The sequence below is a fragment of the Triticum aestivum genome, chromosome 4D (assembly GCF_018294505.1).
Source record: "Triticum aestivum cultivar Chinese Spring chromosome 4D, IWGSC CS RefSeq v2.1, whole genome shotgun sequence".
Classification (NCBI taxonomy): domain Eukaryota; kingdom Viridiplantae; phylum Streptophyta; class Magnoliopsida; order Poales; family Poaceae; genus Triticum; species Triticum aestivum.
The window spans coordinates 103,534,059-103,554,557 of NC_057805.1; the positions used below are offsets into that span (position 1 = coordinate 103,534,059).

General features: G+C 45.4%; 2 protein-coding genes across 2 annotated transcripts; one reads left to right on the forward strand and one right to left on the reverse strand.

Annotated features, from left to right (window-relative positions):
• Nucleotides 1–2,128: 2,128 nt before the first annotated feature.
• LOC123096516 (bifunctional bis(5'-adenosyl)-triphosphatase/adenylylsulfatase FHIT) lies at nucleotides 2,129–5,086 on the forward strand. The gene is made up of 4 exons (XM_044518261.1): nucleotides 2,129–2,448; nucleotides 3,982–4,128; nucleotides 4,458–4,556; nucleotides 4,651–5,086. The coding sequence occupies exons 1-4, from the start codon at nucleotides 2,335–2,337 to the stop codon at nucleotides 4,765–4,767; spliced, it is 477 nt and encodes a 158-aa protein (XP_044374196.1). The 5' UTR covers nucleotides 2,129–2,334; the 3' UTR covers nucleotides 4,768–5,086.
• A 319-nt stretch (nucleotides 5,087–5,405) lies between these two features.
• LOC123096517 (uncharacterized) lies at nucleotides 5,406–6,160 on the reverse strand. The gene has a single exon (XM_044518262.1). The coding sequence runs from the start codon at nucleotides 6,045–6,047 to the stop codon at nucleotides 5,640–5,642; it is 408 nt and encodes a 135-aa protein (XP_044374197.1). The 5' UTR covers nucleotides 6,048–6,160; the 3' UTR covers nucleotides 5,406–5,639.
• Nucleotides 6,161–20,499: the final 14,339 nt, after the last annotated feature.

Below are 20,499 nucleotides of genomic sequence, written 5' to 3' on the forward strand. Positions count from 1 at the left end.
GCCCCTCTCCATCTCCCACATATATATATATATATGTGTGTGTGTGTGTGTGTGTGTGTGGGGGGGGGGGGCACCGGTAGAACACACAACATTGATTCCTAGCCATGTGCAGTGCCCCCCTCCACAGTTTACACCTCCGGTCATATTGTCGTAGTGCTTAGGCGAAGCCCTACGCGGATCACTTCACTATCACCGTCACCATGCCGTCGTGCTGACGAAACTCTCCCTCGAAACTTTGTTGGATCAAGAGTTCGAGGGACGTCATCGAGCTGAACATGTGCAGAACTCGGAGGTGCCGTACGTTCGGTGCTTGATCGGTCAGAACGAGAAGAAGTTCGACTACATCAACCATGTTGTCAAACGCTTCCGATTTCGGTCTACGAGGGTACGTGGACACACTCTCCCCCTCTCGTTGCTATGCATCTCCTAGATAGATCTTGCGTGAGCGTAGGAATTTTTTTGAAATTGCATGCTACGTTCCCCAACAGAAGTTGTGTTCGAAATACTGAGATTTTGTATCCAGAGCACTGTTCGGCTAGTTACGCCTCAAGGGCTGCCTCAAATGAGAAAACTTTCTGCACAAATTGTCTTTGTCTTGTCGAAACGGTCGATTTTAATATAAAAATCGTCTCAATCCCAAATCGTACGTAAAAGTTAGAGCCATCTGAATGTGGCCCTATCATGAGCCAAAACTGGCCCGCCCCATCAGACATGGTGTCTGATGGGTAGCGCGAGTGACTGTCTGTATTGCACGAGAGGTGCGGCCCTGAAGATGGCCTTGAATCAAAATGTGTTCAGCACGAAAGTTGTTCGTCTCGTTGAAACGGTCAAATTTTCTTTTGGGCTCATCTTCATCCGAGGTCATTTGTGGTCTGTGGGGCCTAAAAACCAAATTGTTATCCCAGACTTATCTAAATCCGAATTCGGTTAATTTTGTAAAGATTTGGACGTGATTTGGAGTCCTTTTTCTTATACGGAAAGTCCATCCGCCTTTTATATTGATAAGAGGTGACGGCCAATTGAACAACACACAATCGCAAAACCCATCTACTTTTTACCCTAATTTTACATCTCTCCCTGGTTCTTTCTCTCTCGTTCTTCGTTCGTTCTTCATGTTGAAGGGCAGCGATCCTCGAGGCTCTAGGGGCGGGTGAACCGACCGAGGGCAGCCTATAACCGCCGCGCGTCCAGACGGGGTCCTTCCTGGGCGCGTGGGGTTTCGGGTCCTGAAAAGCACCCGCCGGATTGCTTGTGTACCGCGGGTCTCCTTCGACGTGAGCTGCGGTGCATCACCCTCGATGTTGGTGGTACACGATAACGTGTTCGTGTGCGAACACTAGGAAGTAAGCAGGTGGATGGATTTTTCAAAAAACAACGCAACCAAATTGATGTATGTACAGTATCAAACTAGCTAATCACCTCCGACTAGAGTAATCGATGTGGAGTAGCACTACACTAATCACCGCCGGCTGATTGATTGATCAAAACATATGCACACGCGAACACGGGACAGGACACCGATTTGATGGCTTGCCAACAGCGAGGACATCAATGGCTTCTCGCCAGACCGCTAGGAGTTTTCAGCTACCACGTGCACATCCCGGATGACACGGAGTTTTCTTAATGATTATCATCTTGGTGCAAGTTTACCGTGTTCTCTCACTTAGAGGCTAGACAATCTATGACCAGTGAGCCCAGCCCTAAACTAATTTGTTAAGATCATCCTCGAGGAAATAAAACCGGCACACTTGCCTGTTTAAGCACTCGGTGCTGACTCATAGACTTTGACTCAAGATTCCACATTCTTTGTTCGTGCTAACCACCTTTACTAAACCATCATACATCAGCTTAACTAAATATTATAAATACATCAGAAAACTGCATGTATACATCAACTATCTTCGTGAGAGGCAAAATCGTCTTTTCATGTATCACTTACACCGTTAGTGGGCAAAACGGACGGAAGTGTCAAATAGGGAACAAAATGAAGATGTAGTGTCGTAACGGGAAGAATAACTTTTTTAGGGCCAAATAGAGAAGCAAATTTTAAAAAGGGCCAAACAAGGAATTCTCTCTTAATAAATAACGGGTGATGCATCTCAAAAAAAAAACTCCCTAAAAAAACTCGCTATTCTCAAAAAAGAAAAAAGAAAAACTCGCTGTTCTTGCTCTCGGCCGGCTGTACTGCTGCTGCTCCTTGAGCTCTCCGCCCTCTCCCGGTCTCCCCAATCGCCCCGCCGCCGCGGCCTCCTTGCTGCCTGCGTCCGCTTCCGACCTTCCGTGCTCCGTCTTCTCCTCGTCTTCCCCGCTCCCACCTCCGCGCTGCCCTCGAGGATGGAAGAGCCGCTGCGGTACAAGTTCGGGCCGTATAAGATTGACGCGAGGGAGGTCTTCCACGCCACGCCCCTCACCTACGCCATGGTCAACCTCCGCCCCCTCCTCCCTGGTAGTCTCGACTCCCTCTTCGCCCCTTTCCCTTGCCTTGCCTCTAGGGTTTTGTTTGCTGCAACTATTCAATGCCAGTCTGCCGCTCCTGGCTTAGAATCACGCTAGGTATATATCTCGATGAATCGCATGTGACACATGCTTAGAAAAATTAGCCCGCCCTTGCGAATGCGGCTGATGGCACATAAGATTTTTTTTGTAGACCAGATGATCGACAAGAAATTCACTCTTCAGACCACCATGAAAGTAATTTTAACACACTGGATCGTGTTAGATAGATTAGATCGTAATTTCGTTTATTTCTGGGAGTTATGCCCAGCTTCGAGCATGGAGATCTTCTGCAGTTCTGTAGCATCAACGTTAACCTGGGAGAAACAAGTAGCGGAACGGGTTTCATTCTTTATTTTTGGGCACATGGATCCCCTTCTCCGAAGCCTAAACATTTAACTAAGTACTCTGCAGTCAAGCTTTTTTCTTTGCTTAAGAGAATGCTATGCATCCCTCTCACGGTGCCTTGTTTAGTTTTATCGGCACAGGGTTCCTAGTCCTCAATCTCAGGATCCTGCAATGCATGCTTTCCTTTATACTCCCTCCGTCCCAAAATAAGTGTCTTGAACTTAGTACAAATTTGCACTAGAGCTAGTACAAAATTGAGACACTTATTTTGGGACGGAGGGAGTAGTTCTTAGTTACCCATTCGTGCCGTCCTATGTAGTTCTTACACATATAATCCGTTGAAGTTATCTGTTTGGACAATTGCAAATCCATTCCATTCAATCACATTTGACTCTTATGTACAAATCACCATGTTCATGAATGGTGGATTTGTTTCTGTTACCATTTTGTACGACAGCTATTTGTAATTTTAGATTTGTATCTTTTGTACTTCTGGCTGCTATTTTGTATTTATCTATGTCAATCTTACTCTGCAGGTCATATCCTTTGATTTGGCAAAGACATTTCTGAGATTTAGAGTTATGGGAGTGCTAATGAGGACATGCCTGGATGCGGTCTCCTGGTTTTGTCATACTATCGATTACTTTGATTCACTTGCTTGTTTATGCCTGCTAAATCTCATGGATACAGTCCAAACACTTCCAACAAAAAAGGATGACTGATTTTTGTTATCAATTGGAGAATATATTGCCGCATATTTTCATAGCCTTTTGCATTGATATATAGATAAAATCGAGATGTCAAGGATGTCGATACTAGAATCTGGTTTCATGTATGTGAGTGGCTTATAAAAAGTGGTTGAAACATCCGTCATTAATTCTTTAAAAGTAATAATATTAAATGTCATGTCATCCCAACCAATTGATCTTCATCTTATGAAAATATAGTCGAGTTGTATGCAGCAGTTAGTTCCAGGTATATAACTTTTACTTGAGGTAATACCCCATTGTTTTTTTTGTCCTGCCGTTCAGCTGTTCACAACATTTATCATTTGGAGTTTAGCATCTATTACGGTTTAAAGTTTCATATGATGAGAACACATGCTTTATCGTATATACCATTTTACCTTGACAATACACACATGTGCTCGTGTGCCCCAAACGTGAGGTGAAACGATTTGCTGATCTAAGTTCTGATGAGACTAGTGATTTGTGGGTAACTGCAAAAGAAGTTGGTGCAAAGCTCGAGCAGTACCACAAAGCTTCTTCCATCACATTCGCGATTCAGGTAAAGTCTATATCTATGTGGTGAATAGCTCAGCGTCCAAATTTTATGTAGTTTGCTTCTACTCCCTCCGTTCACAAATATAAGATGTTTTGGTAGTTCAAAAACGTCTTATATTTAGGAACAGAGGTAGTACAATTTAAAGGGGTTCACCTTATTGATTTTCCTGTTGTGGTACACAACAAAATAGAATGTGTTAGCTGTGGAATAAGTTACATTTGACTACTGTGGTTTTTCCTTTGGTTAATTTGTTCACCTTTGCCTTACAAACTCACAATAATCAATGGCGGAAGAAGGAGCACTGCTGAATTATAGCTATTTGTACTTATCAGGATGGTCCTCAGGCTGGCCAAACAGTTGCCCATGTCCACATCCACGTCATCCCCAGGAAGAAAGGAGATTTTGAGAAAAACGATGAAATATATGATGCGGTAAAATAACCTTGGTGTTCCGTTGATATTATCTGATCCAGTTTTCTTTTCTGGTTGATTCTGACATAAGGCTTGTTATTTTGCCTTGTAACAGATTGACGTGAAAGAGAAGGAAATGAAGGAGAAGCTTGACCTGGACGTCGAAAGAAAAGATAGAAGCATGGAAGAAATGGCTCATGAGGCCACCGAGTACCGCGCTCTTTTCTCCTAGCCAGATAGATGTATTTCTGATGAACTCTCTAATTATCATCCGCTGCCACTCTTGCCTAAAATAAGCCTTGTGACTGCTTGTCCTTGATTGCGCGGTGTGGCTCTTATTCTCCACGGACCTGGTAGCGTCCAGTCCAAATCTGATGTGCTGGTATCGCTTCGTCGTAAGAATCTACCGCACATCTGATGTAGTGGTATCAGGAGATCACTTGTTCGTCGTAAGAATATATCGCACTGGTCATTCTCCCTTGTGTGCCAATCGAATTTATTTCCCCAATGATTTTCGTTTTGGAGAATAAAGGGAAGGAAAAGATTTGATATTTGATTGGAAAAAGCAGAGGGAGGCTTGAGTGCTAGCCAGAGCTTACTGGCATTTGATTGATGGAGATTTGGTGCATATGTCGTCGTGCCACTTGGCATCAAATGACCATGCACGACAGCACAATTATTGACGGATGCTTCATATATGCTCGTATTGGCATCTAAGTGCAGTCATAGTCAGTGCAACTTTTTTTCTTGGGTGCGTGCAAGATTCAGTGCTTTGGAAAGTGAAGGTTAGGTACTGGTACCTGTCTATCTTGCGATGCTTTGCAACGAGTCAACACCGAAATTTTCGTTTCCGCAGAAAAGGAGGCAAAATGAGTCAAATACAACAGCTGCCAACTCTCTAGAGACGAGTAAAATTATTTCGACAGTACCCAAAAGAATTGACACCAGTAGTACAAGGAAATGAAAAACAAATCGTGAGCTATATCTGCAGTGCCATTTTGTAGGCATATAACCTTTTTTCCAAATTGAAGTAAAAGTAATAGCATGTCGAAAACAGCTAGCAGGTTGGATGAGGATGATCGGTGACGAGGGTGATCGGTGTCCCTAGGTGGTGGTGCAGTTGTTGCCGGCGCCGGCGTCGGCGCCGCAGCCGCATGTGCGGGGGGAGAAGGCGCAGACGCCGAAGGGCTTGCCGGGGACGTTGCAGTCGATGGCGTAGCAGCACCGCGTGTCCACGCATGAGCTGCTCGCGCTGGCGTTGCTGCCGCTCCCTGCCGCCGCGCAGCACCGGCACCCCATGCACAGCTGGAACGGCTCGTAACTTCCTCCGCCCGGCACCTCGTCCCCGGCGGCAGCTACCGTCGCGACCGGGAGCGCCACCGATCGGTACACCACGGCGCGAACCGGCACGTATTCCGCCGGCGATGAACGCGACGTCGCACCTCTGCCGGCTTGGATGGAGGCGAGGACCAGGAGGAGTATGAGAGCGTTGGACGGCGCGTGGTGCGCCATGCCTGCCTGGGCTTGGGGAGGATGGAACTGGGAAGAAGAGGAAAATAAGCAAGCTGCACCCTTTTTGGGTCTAGCCAACTAGCCAAGTGACAATGGGGTTGGCAGGACTGGACAGCAACTCCACATGTACTATAACGGAGATCATTTCGGGTGTGTTAGAGCATCATACAGCCGTACTTGAAAGATCCGGCCTCCTATACGATCCGTGGACGCGTCCGGACACGCGTCCGGACACGCCGAAGGACGCATCCGGACGGCCTCCCATGTCTCGTGCCCGACATCCATATATCTTATCTGGACTCTCCAATCCATACACTACATCATACACGTCAATGTCATACGTAAATAATAAATGTTGATACCAAAAATACATAGTTCTTATATAAAATTTATTCTAAGTGCACAACTCAAACATTAGTTCTTTTGTTTCCATTGTAGGTCCACATATACTTCACAAAATCATTGAGTAGCTGCGCGTGGACCTAATGATATCGAAGATTCTGATGCATCTGCAAAATGTTTTGCATCTTAATTTTCCGGGATGTGAACTTGTTCTCTATGTTGGGGAACGTAGTAATTTCAAAAAAAAATCCTACGCACACGCAAGATCATGGTGATGCATAGCAACGAGAGGGGAGAGTGTTATCTACGTACCCTCATAGACCGTAAGCGGAAGCGTTATATCAACGCGGTTGATGTAGTCGTACGTCTTCACGATCCGACCGATCCAAGTACCGAAAGCACGGCACCTCCGAGTTCTGCACACGTTCGGCTCGGTGACGTCCTCGCCTTCTCGATCCAGCAAGAGGGGCGAAGTAGTAGATGAGTTCCGGCAGCACGACGGCGTGGTGATGGTGTTGGTGAAGAACAATCTTAGCAGGGCTTCGCGTAAGCACTACGAAAACTATGACGGAGGATAAACTAGAGGAGACGGGGTTGCCGGCACACGGCTTGGTGTTTCTTGATGTGTCTTGGGTGCTAGCCCTACCCCTCTATTTATATGTTGAGCCTTGGGGTCGAAACTTGGAGTAAAAGCCTCCACAAAGTCGGTTTCACCCGAAAGGCAAGAGTCCTTCTCGGACTCCAGGGCCAGACGCCAGGGTTCCCGGCGTCTGGACCCAGACGCCAAGGACCCTGGCGTCTGGCCCCTGGACTCCGCAAAACTTTCTTTTGCGCTTTCCAAAAACCTCGTGGGCTTTCCCCTTTGGCCCAGATAAAGTGTTCTTGTGCCCAAACATTTCGGGAAACATCCGGAACCCCTTCCGATGGATTCCGGAACCTTTCCGGAGATCAAACACTACTATCCACATATCAATCTTTACTTCCGGACCATTCCGGAGTTCCTCGTCATATCCGTGATCTCATCCAAAACTCAGAACAACATTCGGTCACCAACATACATAACTCATAGTACTATATCGTCAACGAACGTTAAGCGTGCGGACCCTACGGGTTCGAGAACTATGTAGACATGACCGAGACACCTCTCTGGTCAATAACCAATAGCGGGACCTAGATGCCCATATTGGCTCCTACATATTCTATGAAGATCTTTATCGATCAGACCGCATAACAACATACGTTGTTCCCTTTGTCATCGGTATGTTACTTGCCCGAGATTCGATCGTCGGTATCTCAATACCTAGTTCAATCTCGTTACCGGCAAGTCTCTTTACTCGTTCTGTAATACATCATCCCGCAACTAACTCATTAGTTGCAATGCTTGCAAGGCTTATAGTGATGTGCATTACCGAGTGGGCCCAGAGATACCAAATACGCCAACCCAACAAGTACCTTCGGAGACACCTGTAGAGCACCTTTATAATCACCCAGTCACGTTGTGACGTTTGGTAGCACACAAAGTGTTCCTCAGGTAAACGGGAGTTGCATAATCTCATAGTCATAGGAACATGTATAAGTCATGAAAAAAGCAATAGCAACATACTAAATGATCGAGTGCTAAGCTAACGAAATGGGTTAAGTCAATCACATCATTCTCCTAATGATGTGATCCCGTTAATCAAATGACAACTCATGTCAATGGCTAGGAAACATAACCATCTTTGATTAACGAGCTAGTCAAGTAGAGGCATACTAGTGACACTCTGTTTGTCTATGTATTCACACAGGTATTATGTTTCCGGTTAATACAATTCTAGCATGAATAATAAACATTTATCATGATATAAGGAAATAAATAATAATTTTATTATTGCCTCTAGGGCATATTTCCTTCAGTCTCCCACTTGCACTAGAGTCAATAATCTAGATTACACAGTAATGATTCTAACACCCATGGAGCCTTGGTGCTGATCATGTTTTGCTCGTGGAAGAGGCTTAGTCAACGGGTCTGCAACATTCAGATCCGTATGTATCTTGCAAATTTCTATGTCTCCCACCTGGACTAGATCCCGGATGGAGTTGAAACGTCTCCTGATGTGCTTGGTTCTCTTGTGAAATCTGGATTCCTTCGCCAAGGCAATTGCACCAGTATTGTCACAAAAGATTTTCATTGGACCCGATGCACTAGGTATGACACCTAGATCGGATATGAACTCCTTCATCCAGACTCCTTCATTTGCTGCTTCCGAAGCAGCTATGTACTCCGCTTCACACGTAGATCCCGCCACGACGCTTTGTTTTGAACTGCACCAACTGACAGCTCCACCGTTCAATGTAAACACGTATCCGGTTTGCGATTTAGAATCGTCCGGATCAGTGTCAAAGCTTGCATCAACGTAACCATTTACGACTAGCTCTTTGTCACCTCCATAAACGAGAAACATATCCTTAGTCCTTTTCAGGTATTTCAGGATGTTCTTGACCGCTGTCCAGTGATCCACTCCTGGATTACTTTGGTACCTCCCTGCTAAACTTATAGCAAGGCACTCATCAGGTCTGGTACACAGCATTGCATACATGATAGAGCCTATGGCTGAAGCATAGGGAACATCTTTCATCTTCTCTCTATCTTCTGCAGTGGTCGGGCATTGAGACTTACTCAACTTCACACCTTGTAACACGGGCAAGAACCCTTTCTTTGCTTGATCCATTTTGAAATTCTTCAAAACTTTGTCAAGGTATTTGCTTTGTGAAAGTCCAATTAAGCGTCTTGATCTATCTCTATAGATCTTGATGCCCAATATATAAGCAGCTTCACCGAGGTCCTTCATTGAAAAACTCTTATTCAAGTATCCCTTTATGCTATCCAGAAATTCTATATAGTTTCCTAATATCAGAAATGCTATAGAGCTCCCACTCACTTTCTTGTAAATACAGGCTTCTCCAAAAGTCTATACAAAACCAAATGCTTTGATCACACTATCAAAGCGTTTATTCCAACTCCGAGAGGCTTGCACCAGTCCATAAATGGATCGCTGGAGCTTGCACACTTTGTTAGCTCCCTTTGGATCAACAAAACCTTCCGGTTGCATCATATACAACTCTTCTTCCAGAAATCCATTCAGGAATGCAATTTTTACATCCATTTACCAAATTTCATAATCATAAAATGCGGCAATTGCTAACATGATTCGGACAGACTTAAGCATCGCTACGGGTGAGAAGGTCTCATCGTAGTCAATCCCTTGAACTTGTCGAAAACCTTTCGCAACAAGTCGAGCTTTATAGACAGTAACATTACCGTCAGCGTCTGTCTTCTTCTTGAAGATCCATTTATTCTCAATGGCTTGCCGATCATCGGGCAAGTCAACCAAAGTCTATACTTTGTTCTCATACATGGATCCCATCTCAGATTTCATGGCCTCAAGCCATTTTGCGGAATCTGGGCTCACCATCGCTTCTTCATAATTCGTAGGTTCGTCATGGTCTAGTAACATAACCTCCAGAACAGGATTACCGTACCACTCTGGTGCGGATCTTACTCTGGTTGACCTACGAGGTTCAGTAACAACTTGATCTGAAGTTTCATGATCATCATCATTAACTTCCTCACTAATTGGTATAGACGTCACAGGAACTGGTTTCTGTGATGAACTACTTTCCAATAAGGGAGCAGGTACGGTTACCTCATCAAGTTCTACTTTCCTCCCACTCACTTCTTTCGAGAGAAACTCCTTCTCTAGAAAGGATCCATTCTTAGTAACGAATGTTTTGCCTTCGGATCTGTGATAGAAGGTGTACCCAACAGTCTCCTTTGGGTATCCTATGAAGACACATTTCTCCGATTTGGGTTCGAGCTTATCAGGTTGAAGCTTTTTCACATAAGCATCGCAGCCCCAAACTTTAAGAAACGACAACTTTGGTTTCTTGCCAAACCACAGTTCATAAGGCGTCGTCTCAACGGATTTTGATGGTGCCCTATTTAACGTGAATGCAACCGTCTCTAAAGCATAACCCCAAAATGATAGCGGTAAATCAGTAAGAGACATCATAGATCGCACCATATCTAGTAAAGTACGATTACGACGTTCGGACACACCATTACGCTGTGGTGTTCCGGGTGGCGTGAGTTGCGAAACTATTCCGCATTGTTTCAAATGTAGACCAAACTCGTAACTCAAATATTCTCCTCCATGATCAGATCGTAGAAACTTTATTTTCTTATTACGATGATTTTCAACTTCACTCTGAAATTCTTTGAACTTTTCAAATGTTTCAGACTTATGTTTCATTAAGTAGATATACCCATATCTGCTTAAATCATCTGTGAAGGTGAGAAAATAATGATATCCGCCGCGAGCCTCAACATTCATCGGACCACATACATCTGTATGTATGATTTCCAACAAATCTGTTGCTCGCTCCATAGTTCCGGAGAACGGCGTTTTAGTCATCTTGCCCATGAGGCATGGTTCGCAAGTACCAAGTGATTCATAATCAAGTGATTCCAAAAGTCCATCAGTATGGAGTTTCTTCATGCGCTTTACACCAATATGACCCAAACGGCAGTGCCATAAATAAGTTGCACTATCATTATCAACTCTGCATCTTTTGGTTTCAACATTATGAATATGTGTATCACTACTATCGAGATTCATCAAAAATAGACCACTCTTCAAGGGTGCATGACCATAAAAGATATTACTCATATAAATAGAACAACCATTATTCTCTGATTTAAATGAATAACCGTCTCGCATCAAACAAGATCCAGATATAATGTTCATGCTCAACGCTGGCACCAAATAACAATTATTTAGGTCTAATACTAATCCTGAAGGTAGATGTAGAGGTAGCGTGCCGGCGGCGATCACATCGACTTTGGAACCGTTTCCCACGCGCATCGTCACCTTGTCCTTGGCCAGTGTTCGCTTAATCCGTAGTCCCTGTTTTGAGTTGCAAATATTAGCAACAGAACCAGTATCAAATACGCAGGTGCTACTGCGAGCTATGGTAAGGTACACATCAATAACATGTATATCACATATACCTTTGTTCACCTTGCCATCTTTCTTATCCGCCAAATACTTGGGGCAGTTCCGCTTCCAGTGACCAGTCTGCTTGCAGTAGAAGCACTCAGTCTCAGGCTTAGGTCCAGACTTGGGTTTCTTCTCTTGAGCAGCAACTTGCTTGTTGTTCTTCTTGAAGTTCCCCTTCTTCTTCCCTTTGCCCTTTTCTTGAAACCGATGGTCTTATTAACCATCAACACTTGATGCTCCTTCTTGATTTCTACCTCCGCAACTTTTAGCATTGCAAAGAGCTCGGGAATCGTCTTATCCATCCCTTGTGAAAGATCGAGGATGTCGCCTAGAGGGGGGGTGAATAGGCGCTTTAAAATAATTACGGTTTAGGCTTGAACAAATGCGGAATAAACCTAGCGGTTAATTTGTCAAGCACAAAACCTACAACAACTAGGCTCACCTATGTGCACCAACAACTTATGCTAAGCAAGACAAACTACTAGGTGATAGCAAGATATATGACGAGAAACAATATGGCTAACACAAAGTAAAGTTCATAAGTAAAGAGCTCGGGTAAGAGATAACCGAGGCACGCAGAGACGACGATGTATCCCGAAGTTCACAACCTTGCAGATGCTAATCTCCGTTTGGAGCGGTGTGGAGGCACAATGCTCCCCAAGAAGCCACTAGGGCCACCGTAATCTCCTCACGCCCTCGCACAATGCAAGATGCCGTGATTCCACTAAGGGACCCTTGAGGGCGGTCACCGAACCCGTACAAATGGCAACCCTTGGGGGCGGTCACCGAACCCGTACACTTTGGCAACCCTTGGGGGCGGTCACCGGTACCCGTCAAATTGCTCGGGGTGATCTCCACAACCTAATTGGAGACCCCGACGCTTGCCCGGAGCTTTGCACCACAATGATTGAGCTCCGAACACCACCAACCGTCTAGGGCGCCCAAGCACCCAAGAGTAATAAGCTTCTCAACTTGTAAATTCCACGTATCACCGTGGAGAACTCAAACCGATGCACCAAATGCAATGGCAAGGCAACACGGAGTGCCCAAGTCCTTCTCTCTCAAATCCCACCGAAGCAACTAATGCTAGGGAGAAAAATGAGAGGAAGAACAAGAAGGAGAACACCAAGAACTCCAAGATCTAGATCCAAGGGGCTCCCCTCACATAGAGGAGAAAGTGATTGGTGGAAATGTGGATCTAGATCTCCTCTCTCTTTTCCCTCAAAAACTAGCAAGAATCCATGGAGGGATTGAGAGTTAGCAAGCTCGAAGAAGGTCAACAATGGGGAAAGAACACGAGCTCAAAGGATAAGGTTCATTGGGGAAGAAGACCCCCTTTTATAGGAGGGGGAAAATCCAACCGTTATGTGCTCAGCCCGCACACGAGCGGTACTACCGCTCCACGGGCGGTACTACCGCTCGGGCGGAAGAAGCAGTGAAAAGGAGCAACAAAACAAGAACCTTGGGGCGGTAGTACCGCCGATAAGCGGTACTACCGCTCACCCCAGCGGTACTACCGCTGGAGGAGCAGAACACGGGACAAAAGGAGGCAGGACAGAGCAGAGTACGGTGGCAGAAGTGCAGTAGCGGTACTACCGCTCGACCGGAGTGGTACTACCGCTTATAGGCGGTACTACCGTGCCTTACTGCCGCACGACTACCGCTGAACCCGACACGAAAAGAGCAGACCCAAAATCGAGGCGGTAGTAGAGCGGTACTACCGCTTGACGCTACAAGCGGTACTACCGCTGCCACCGCGGTACTACCGCAGGGAGAAAAACAGAACTGCCAAAACTTCTTCATATGAGCTCCGAATTGAGCAAACTCAAGCTTGTTGGATACAAGACGACGAGTAGCATCAAAACAGCGACCATTAGTCCATGGAGATTGTCATCAATTACCAAAACAGTGACGAGTAGCATCAAGATGACCATAAGCTCCAAAACTCACAAAGAGAAGAACCAAACAAGAACCAATAAAGATGATGCAAGGATGCAATGGTTTGAGCTCTCTGTGAACGATACGATCAAGCTACTCATCGAGAGCCCCCTTGATAGTACGACAATCGATCCTATAACCCGGTCTCCCAACTACCATCATGAGACCGGTAAAATAGAAAACCTATCAAGAGCAAACCTTTGCCTTGCACATGGTCCACTTGAGCTAGATGATGACGATCTTGACTCCCTCAAGATGGACCACCTTTCTTGATTGCGTTGGCTCGATGAAGACTAGTTGATTGCTCCCCCATACTCCACTATGGGTGAGCCACCCTTCCGCACATCTTCACAAGTCCATTGTCACCACAATGGATGGCAAGCTTCAAGCATTTGATCTCTTCGTGATGCTCCACTTGAACTTGCACACGGCAATCTTGATGACGATCACTACTTGATGTCATCCTCTCCATGGGTTGAGTGATATCTTCCTCTTGACGCAAGCCCATGAACACATACCTAACCCCACATAGAACTCTCACATAGACCATGGGTTAGTACACAAAGCACAATGGACAATGCTTACCATACCATGGGATCACTTGATCCCTCTCGATACATCTTCTCGCTTTGTGAGTTGATCAACTTGATTCACTCTTGACTTAGTCTTGATCAACCTAGAATCTTTCCAACTCTCTTCATTTGGATGATGTCTTGAAGGTAAACATGAATGATCACACAATCTTTGTCTTCAAGACATGCTTGCAATAAGCTCAACTCTCACATGACCAATCTTTGGATAATTCCTTAATAGCACCTTGGTCAACACAAACTCTCCTTGAAACCAACACATGTACTCCAAGAAAAGCCTATGGACAAAACCTTCAAATATAACTCAAGGCAACCATTAGTCCATAGAGATTGTCGTCAATTACCAAAACCAAACATGGGGGCACCACATGTTCTTTCACCTTGCATGTTATAGTTCATCACGAAGCTCTTGTAGCTTGGTGGCAGTGATTGAAGAATTCTGTCAATGACGCTATCATCCGGAAGATTAACTCCCAGTTGAATCAAGTGATTATTATACCCAGACATTTTGAGTATATGCTCACTGACAGAACTATTCTCCTCCATCTTACAGCTGTAGAACTTATTGGAGACTTCATATCTCTCAATCCGGGCATTTTCTTGAAATATTAACTTCAACTCCTGGAACATCTCATATGCTCCATGACGTTCAAAACGTCGTTGAAGACCCGGTTCTAAGCCGTAAAGCATGGCACACTGAACTATCGAGTAGTCATCAGCTTTGCTCTGCCAGACGTTCATAACATCTGGTGTTGCTCCTGCAGCAGGTTTGGCACCTAGCGGTGCTTCAAGGACGTAATTCTTCTGTGCAGCAATGAGGATAATCCTCAAGTTACGTTCCCAGTCCGTGTAATTGCTACCATCATCTTTCAACTTTGCTTTCTCAAGGAACGCATTAAAATTCAACAGAACAACAGCACGGGCCATCTATCTACAATCAACATAGACTAGCAAGATACTATCAGGTACTAAGTTCATGATAAATTTAAGTTCAATTAATCATATTACTTAAGAACTCCCACTTAGATAGACATCCCTCTAATCCTCTAAGTGATCACGTGATCCAAATCAACTAAACCATAACCGATCATCACGTGAAATGGAGTAGCTTTCAATGGTGAACATCACTATGTTGATAATATCTACTATATGATTCACGCTCGACCTTTCGATCTTAGTGTTCCGAGGCCATATCTGCATATGCTAGGCTCGTCAAGTTTAACCTGAGTATTCTGCGTGTGCAAAACTGGCTTGCACCCGTTGTAGATGGACGTAGAGCTTATCACACCCGATCATCACGTGGTCTCTGGGCACGACGAACTTTGGCAACGGTGCATACTCAGGGAGAACACTTTTATCTTGAAATTTAGTGAGAGATCACCTTATAATGCTACCGTCAATCAAAGCAAGATAAGATGCATAAAAGATAAACATCACATGCAATCAATATAAGTGATATGATATGGCCATCATCATCTTGTGCTTGTGATCTCCATCTCCGAAGCACCGTCCTGATTACCATCGTCACCGGCGCGACACCTTGATCTCCATCGTAGCATCATTGTTGTCTCGCCAATCTTATGCTTCTACGACTATCACTACCGCTTAGTGATAAAGTAAAGCATTACAGGGCGATTGCATTGCATACAATAAAGCGACAACCATATGGCTCCTGCCAGTTGCCGATAACTCGGTTACAAAACATGATCATCTCATACAATAAAATATAGAATCATGCCTTGACCATATCACATCACAACATGCCCTGCAAAAACAAGTTAGACGTCCTCTACTTTGTTGTTGCAAATTTTACGTGGCTGCTACGGGCTTAGCAAGAACCGTTCTTACATATGCATCAAAACCACAACGATAGTTTGTCAAGTTGGTGCTGTTTTAACCTTCGCAAGGACCGGACGTAGGCACACTCGGTTCAACTAAAGTTGGAGAAACTGACACCCGCCAGCCACCTGTGTGCAAAGCACGTCGGTAGAACCAGTCTCGCGTAAGCGTACGCGTAATGTCGGTCCAGGCCGCTTCATCCAACAATACCGCCGAACCAAAGTATGACATGCTGGTAAGTAGTATGACTTATATCGCCCACAACTCACTTGTGTTCTGCTCGTGCATATGACATCTACGCATAAAACCTAGCTCGGATGCCACTGTTGGGGAACGTAGTAATTTCAAAAAAAATCCTACGCACACGCAAGATCATGGTGATGCATAGCAACGAGAGGGGAGAGTGTTGTCTACGTACCCTCGTAGACTGTAAGCGGAAGCGTTATATCAACGCGGTTGATGTAGCCGTACGTCTTCACGATCCGACCGATCCAAGTACCGAAAGCACGGCACCTTCGAGTTCTGCACACGTTCGGCTCGGTGACGTCCTCGCCTTCTCGATCCAGCAAGAGGGGCGAAGTAGTAGATGAGTTCCGGCAGCATGACGGCATGGTGACGGTGTTGGTGAAGAACAATCTTCGCAGGCCTTCGCCTAAGCACTACAAAAACTATGACGGAGGATAAACTAGAGGAGACGGGGTTGCCGGCACACGGCTTGGTGTTTCTTGATGTGTCTTGGGTGCTAGCCCTACCCCTCTATTTATATGTTGAGCCTTGGGGTCGAAACTTGGAGTAAAAGCCTCAACAAAGTCGGTTTCACCCGAAAGGCAAGAGTCCTTCTCGGACTCCAGGGCCAGACACCAGGGTTCCCGGCGTCTGGACCCAGACGCCAGGGACCCCTGGACTCCGCAAAACTTCCTTTTGCGCTTTCCAAAAACCTCGTGGGCTTTCCCCTTTGGCCCAGATAAAGTGTTCTTGTGCCCAAACATTTCGGGAAACATCCGGAACCCCTTCCGATGGATTCCGGAACCTTTCCTGAGATCAAACACTACTATCCACATGTCAATCTTTACTTCCGGACCATTCCGGAGTTCCTCGTCATATCCGTGATCTCATCCAAAACTCCGAACAACATTCGGTCACCAACATACATAACTCATAGTACTATATCGTCAACGAACGTTAAGCGTGCGGACCCTACGGGTTCGAGAACTATGTAGACATGACCGAGACACCTCTCTGGTCAATAACCAATAGCGGGACCTAGATGCCCATATTGGCTCCTACATATTCTACGAAGATCTTTATCGGTCAGACCACATAACAACATACGTTGTTCCCTTTGTCATCGGTATGTTACTTGCCCGAGATTCGATCGTCGGTATCTCAATACCTAGTTCAATCTCGTTACCGGCAAGTCTCTTTACTTGTTCTGTAATACATCATCCCGCAACTAACTCATTAGTTGCAATGCTTGCAAGGCTTATAGTGATGTGCATTACCGAGTGGGCCCAGAGATACCTCTCCGACAATCGGAGTGACAAATCCTAATCTCGAAATACGCCAACCCAACAAGTACCTTCGGAGACACCTGTAGAGCACCTTTATAATCACCCAGTTACGTTGTGACGTTTGGTAGCACACAAAGTGTTCCTCGGGTAAACGGGAGTTGCATAATCTCATAGTCATAGGAACATGTATAAGTCATGAAGAAAGCAATAGCAACATACTAAACGATCGAGTGCTAAGCTAACGGAATGGGTCAAGTCAATCACATCATTCTCCTAATGATGTGATCCCGTTAATCAAATGACAACTCATGTCAATGGCTAGGAAACATAACCATCTTTGATTAACGAGCTAGTCAAGTAGAGGCATACTAGTGACACTCTATTTGTCTATGTATTCACACAAGTATTATGTTTTCGGTTAATACAATTCTAGCATGAATAATAAACATTTATCATGATATAAGGAAATAAATAATAACTTTATTATTGCCTCTAGGGCATATTTCCTTCACTCTAGGCACTTCAAAATCATTTGGTTGGGCAACACCATCACCCTCTTCATCTACAACCATAATGTGCAAAATAACACAACATGCCATCAGCTGCCACAAAAGTTTCTGATTCCCACATCATTGCAACTCCACTAACAATTCCCCAACGAGCTTGAAGTACTTCGAGTGCCCACTCCATATCCTTCCTGCATTGATGCAAAGTGGCTTTGTTTGTTGCCATGTGGTTCGGATATGGTCTTCACAAACGCCGCGATTCCCCATCGTTGTAGTCACAGCCATTGACAGTGTAGTTGCATGACTACGATTCCCCATTACAAAGCCTCTTGAACACCGAAGATCGTTGAAGCACGTTGATGGCGTTGTGAGAACCCGGTATTCCAAAGAAAGCATGCCAAATCCATAAGTCATGTGATGTCACTGCTTCAAGTATCATGTTGGCCTCTTTGGTGTGACCTTGATACATTCCCAGCAAACCTTTGGGGCGGTTCTTCCATTGCCAATGCATGCAATCAATTGATCCGAGTATTCCTGGAAACCCTCTAGCCTCTCCAGTAGCCAACAACTTTTTCGTGTCCTGCACATTTGGTTCTGTCAGATACTCTACTCCAAACACCCACACCACGGCGCGAGCAAACTTGGCAGTAGTCTTCAGGCATGTGAATCTCCCCCATCTGGACCATCTCACCAACGGCATCTGCGGCAGTACCAAGTGCGAGCATCCTCGGAGTAGCCGTGCATTTCTACTTAGCACAAAAAGAAAGTTGGCCGCAGCAATCCCTTGTGAGCCTGAAGTAGCCATCATGTGCCTCCACTCCCTCCATAATGCGCAAAAACAATGGTTTTCGCATGCGAAAACGGCGACAAAACCATGGATTGTCCAGGAAAGTTGGGTTTGGAGCAAAGTAGTCATTGCGCGGTAGCCATGCTCCGGACACCCTAACCCGATTAATCACTCTTCTACCTTTGATTGAGCCCTTGAAGTTGAGAATATGCTCCACTTGCTGGTCCATTTTCTCTTGCATGCTCATGAGCATGAATGTCCACTTCTTCACCTGAATCCGACGAATCGAAGAACTCATCTTGAATCATTTGATCAAGCTTCGTCGATCCATACTCCTCGTCCGACGAAGCATCAGAATTCATCATTTTCCCTACAAATAAATCGAAAAAATCGGGTCAGACAGTGTGTCGAACACATAGAGCGCAAGGGGCGGCGCGAGAGTTGCCGGATGTACCTCGACGGCGAGGACGAGAGAGAGGACTGTTGTGCCGGCACTGGCGGCGCAGAGGCTCGGAACGGCAGCGGAGCTGCGAGAAGTCCGTCACGGAGGTGGAAGAAGAGATGAGAGAGCAAATAGATCCAGTAGGTCGAGGGGGCGGATTTGGTGCAATTTGTGGTGGGGTAGGGTTGTCGGGTCTGACGTGGTGAACGCGTCCGGGCGCCCCATATCCGCCCCGGATTTGGGCTAGATATGAGTGGTGCCAGTAGCGTTTGAGGCCCGTTTGAGAAGCCCGTCTGGGTTGCTTTTCTGTGAACGGTCACTAACCGGGTCGTTCGCCCGGACGTTTGAGGCGGGTCTGGAGTACCCGGCTGTAGGAGCTCTTACATACGACATGTTGTCAATAAAACCATGGACGCCCTATGGACGAAGAGTCAAACACCGAGAGAAGCTACTTCCTCACAAAACTTTTGATGTTCTGTCTAACTTTTTTTAAAGTTTGACCAACTCTATGAAAAAACCTATATAAAATTCTACAATATATGAAAATATATTTTATGATGAATCTAATGAAGAAAATTTGGTGTTGTGGGTGTTAATATATCTTAATATAAGCTTAATGAAAATGAAATGAAGTCTCATTTAGGACAAACCTAGAACTTCAATTACTTTAAACAGAAGGAACCTTTCAAAAAATTGATACCGTAGGTGTCTTTTTTTGCAGCTGTGTTTCTGAGGGCTTCGATAAATTAAAAAGGTAGAAATGAGTTGACCGGTTAATTTACGAAAACCCGAACGAAAATCGTTACAACACGCCCACAAAAAATGGCATATCGGTCGACTTGGCTACTCACAAGGCCCACATACACCGCCAAAGAGAGGACACTATTGAAGTTGCCTGCAATGTCATCATCATCACTTCTCCCTGAGCAAGTGACTCTGACTTCATCATGGACAATCTATCAAAAGACCCCACCAAACAAAATCCATCGGCCTATGCCAAACAACCAACCAAAAGCGCAGAGGACTAAGCAACTCCCGATTTTGCCGACAAGCTTCCCAGGATAAAGTTGCAATCCTTGCATTGACCTAGTTCAACGGACCAACCGAAGAGCGTCGCCAACCAAACCAACCTTCATTGGTCATTCTTGCCATAGTGACATAAGCACACAACTTCGACTCCTTCACGTTACATTGAGAAACAACATACACACCCAAGAAGCCCCTTGAAACAACGGCATTGGGAGGACACGCGGCGATCCTACTTTGCTCACAATCCTCGTTGTCGCCACAAGGTTCTCCTCAGCCGGCCAACTCCAAATACGAAGCCTCCATGGAGGGAAACGACGCCAGGCGTCGCGTTCGTCCGATCCAGGAATCTAGATCTGAGGTTTCCCTCAAAGCATAGAGGAGGGAAGGCCACCCAAACACCACCAAAAGCCGGCCAGACCAACCAGAAGA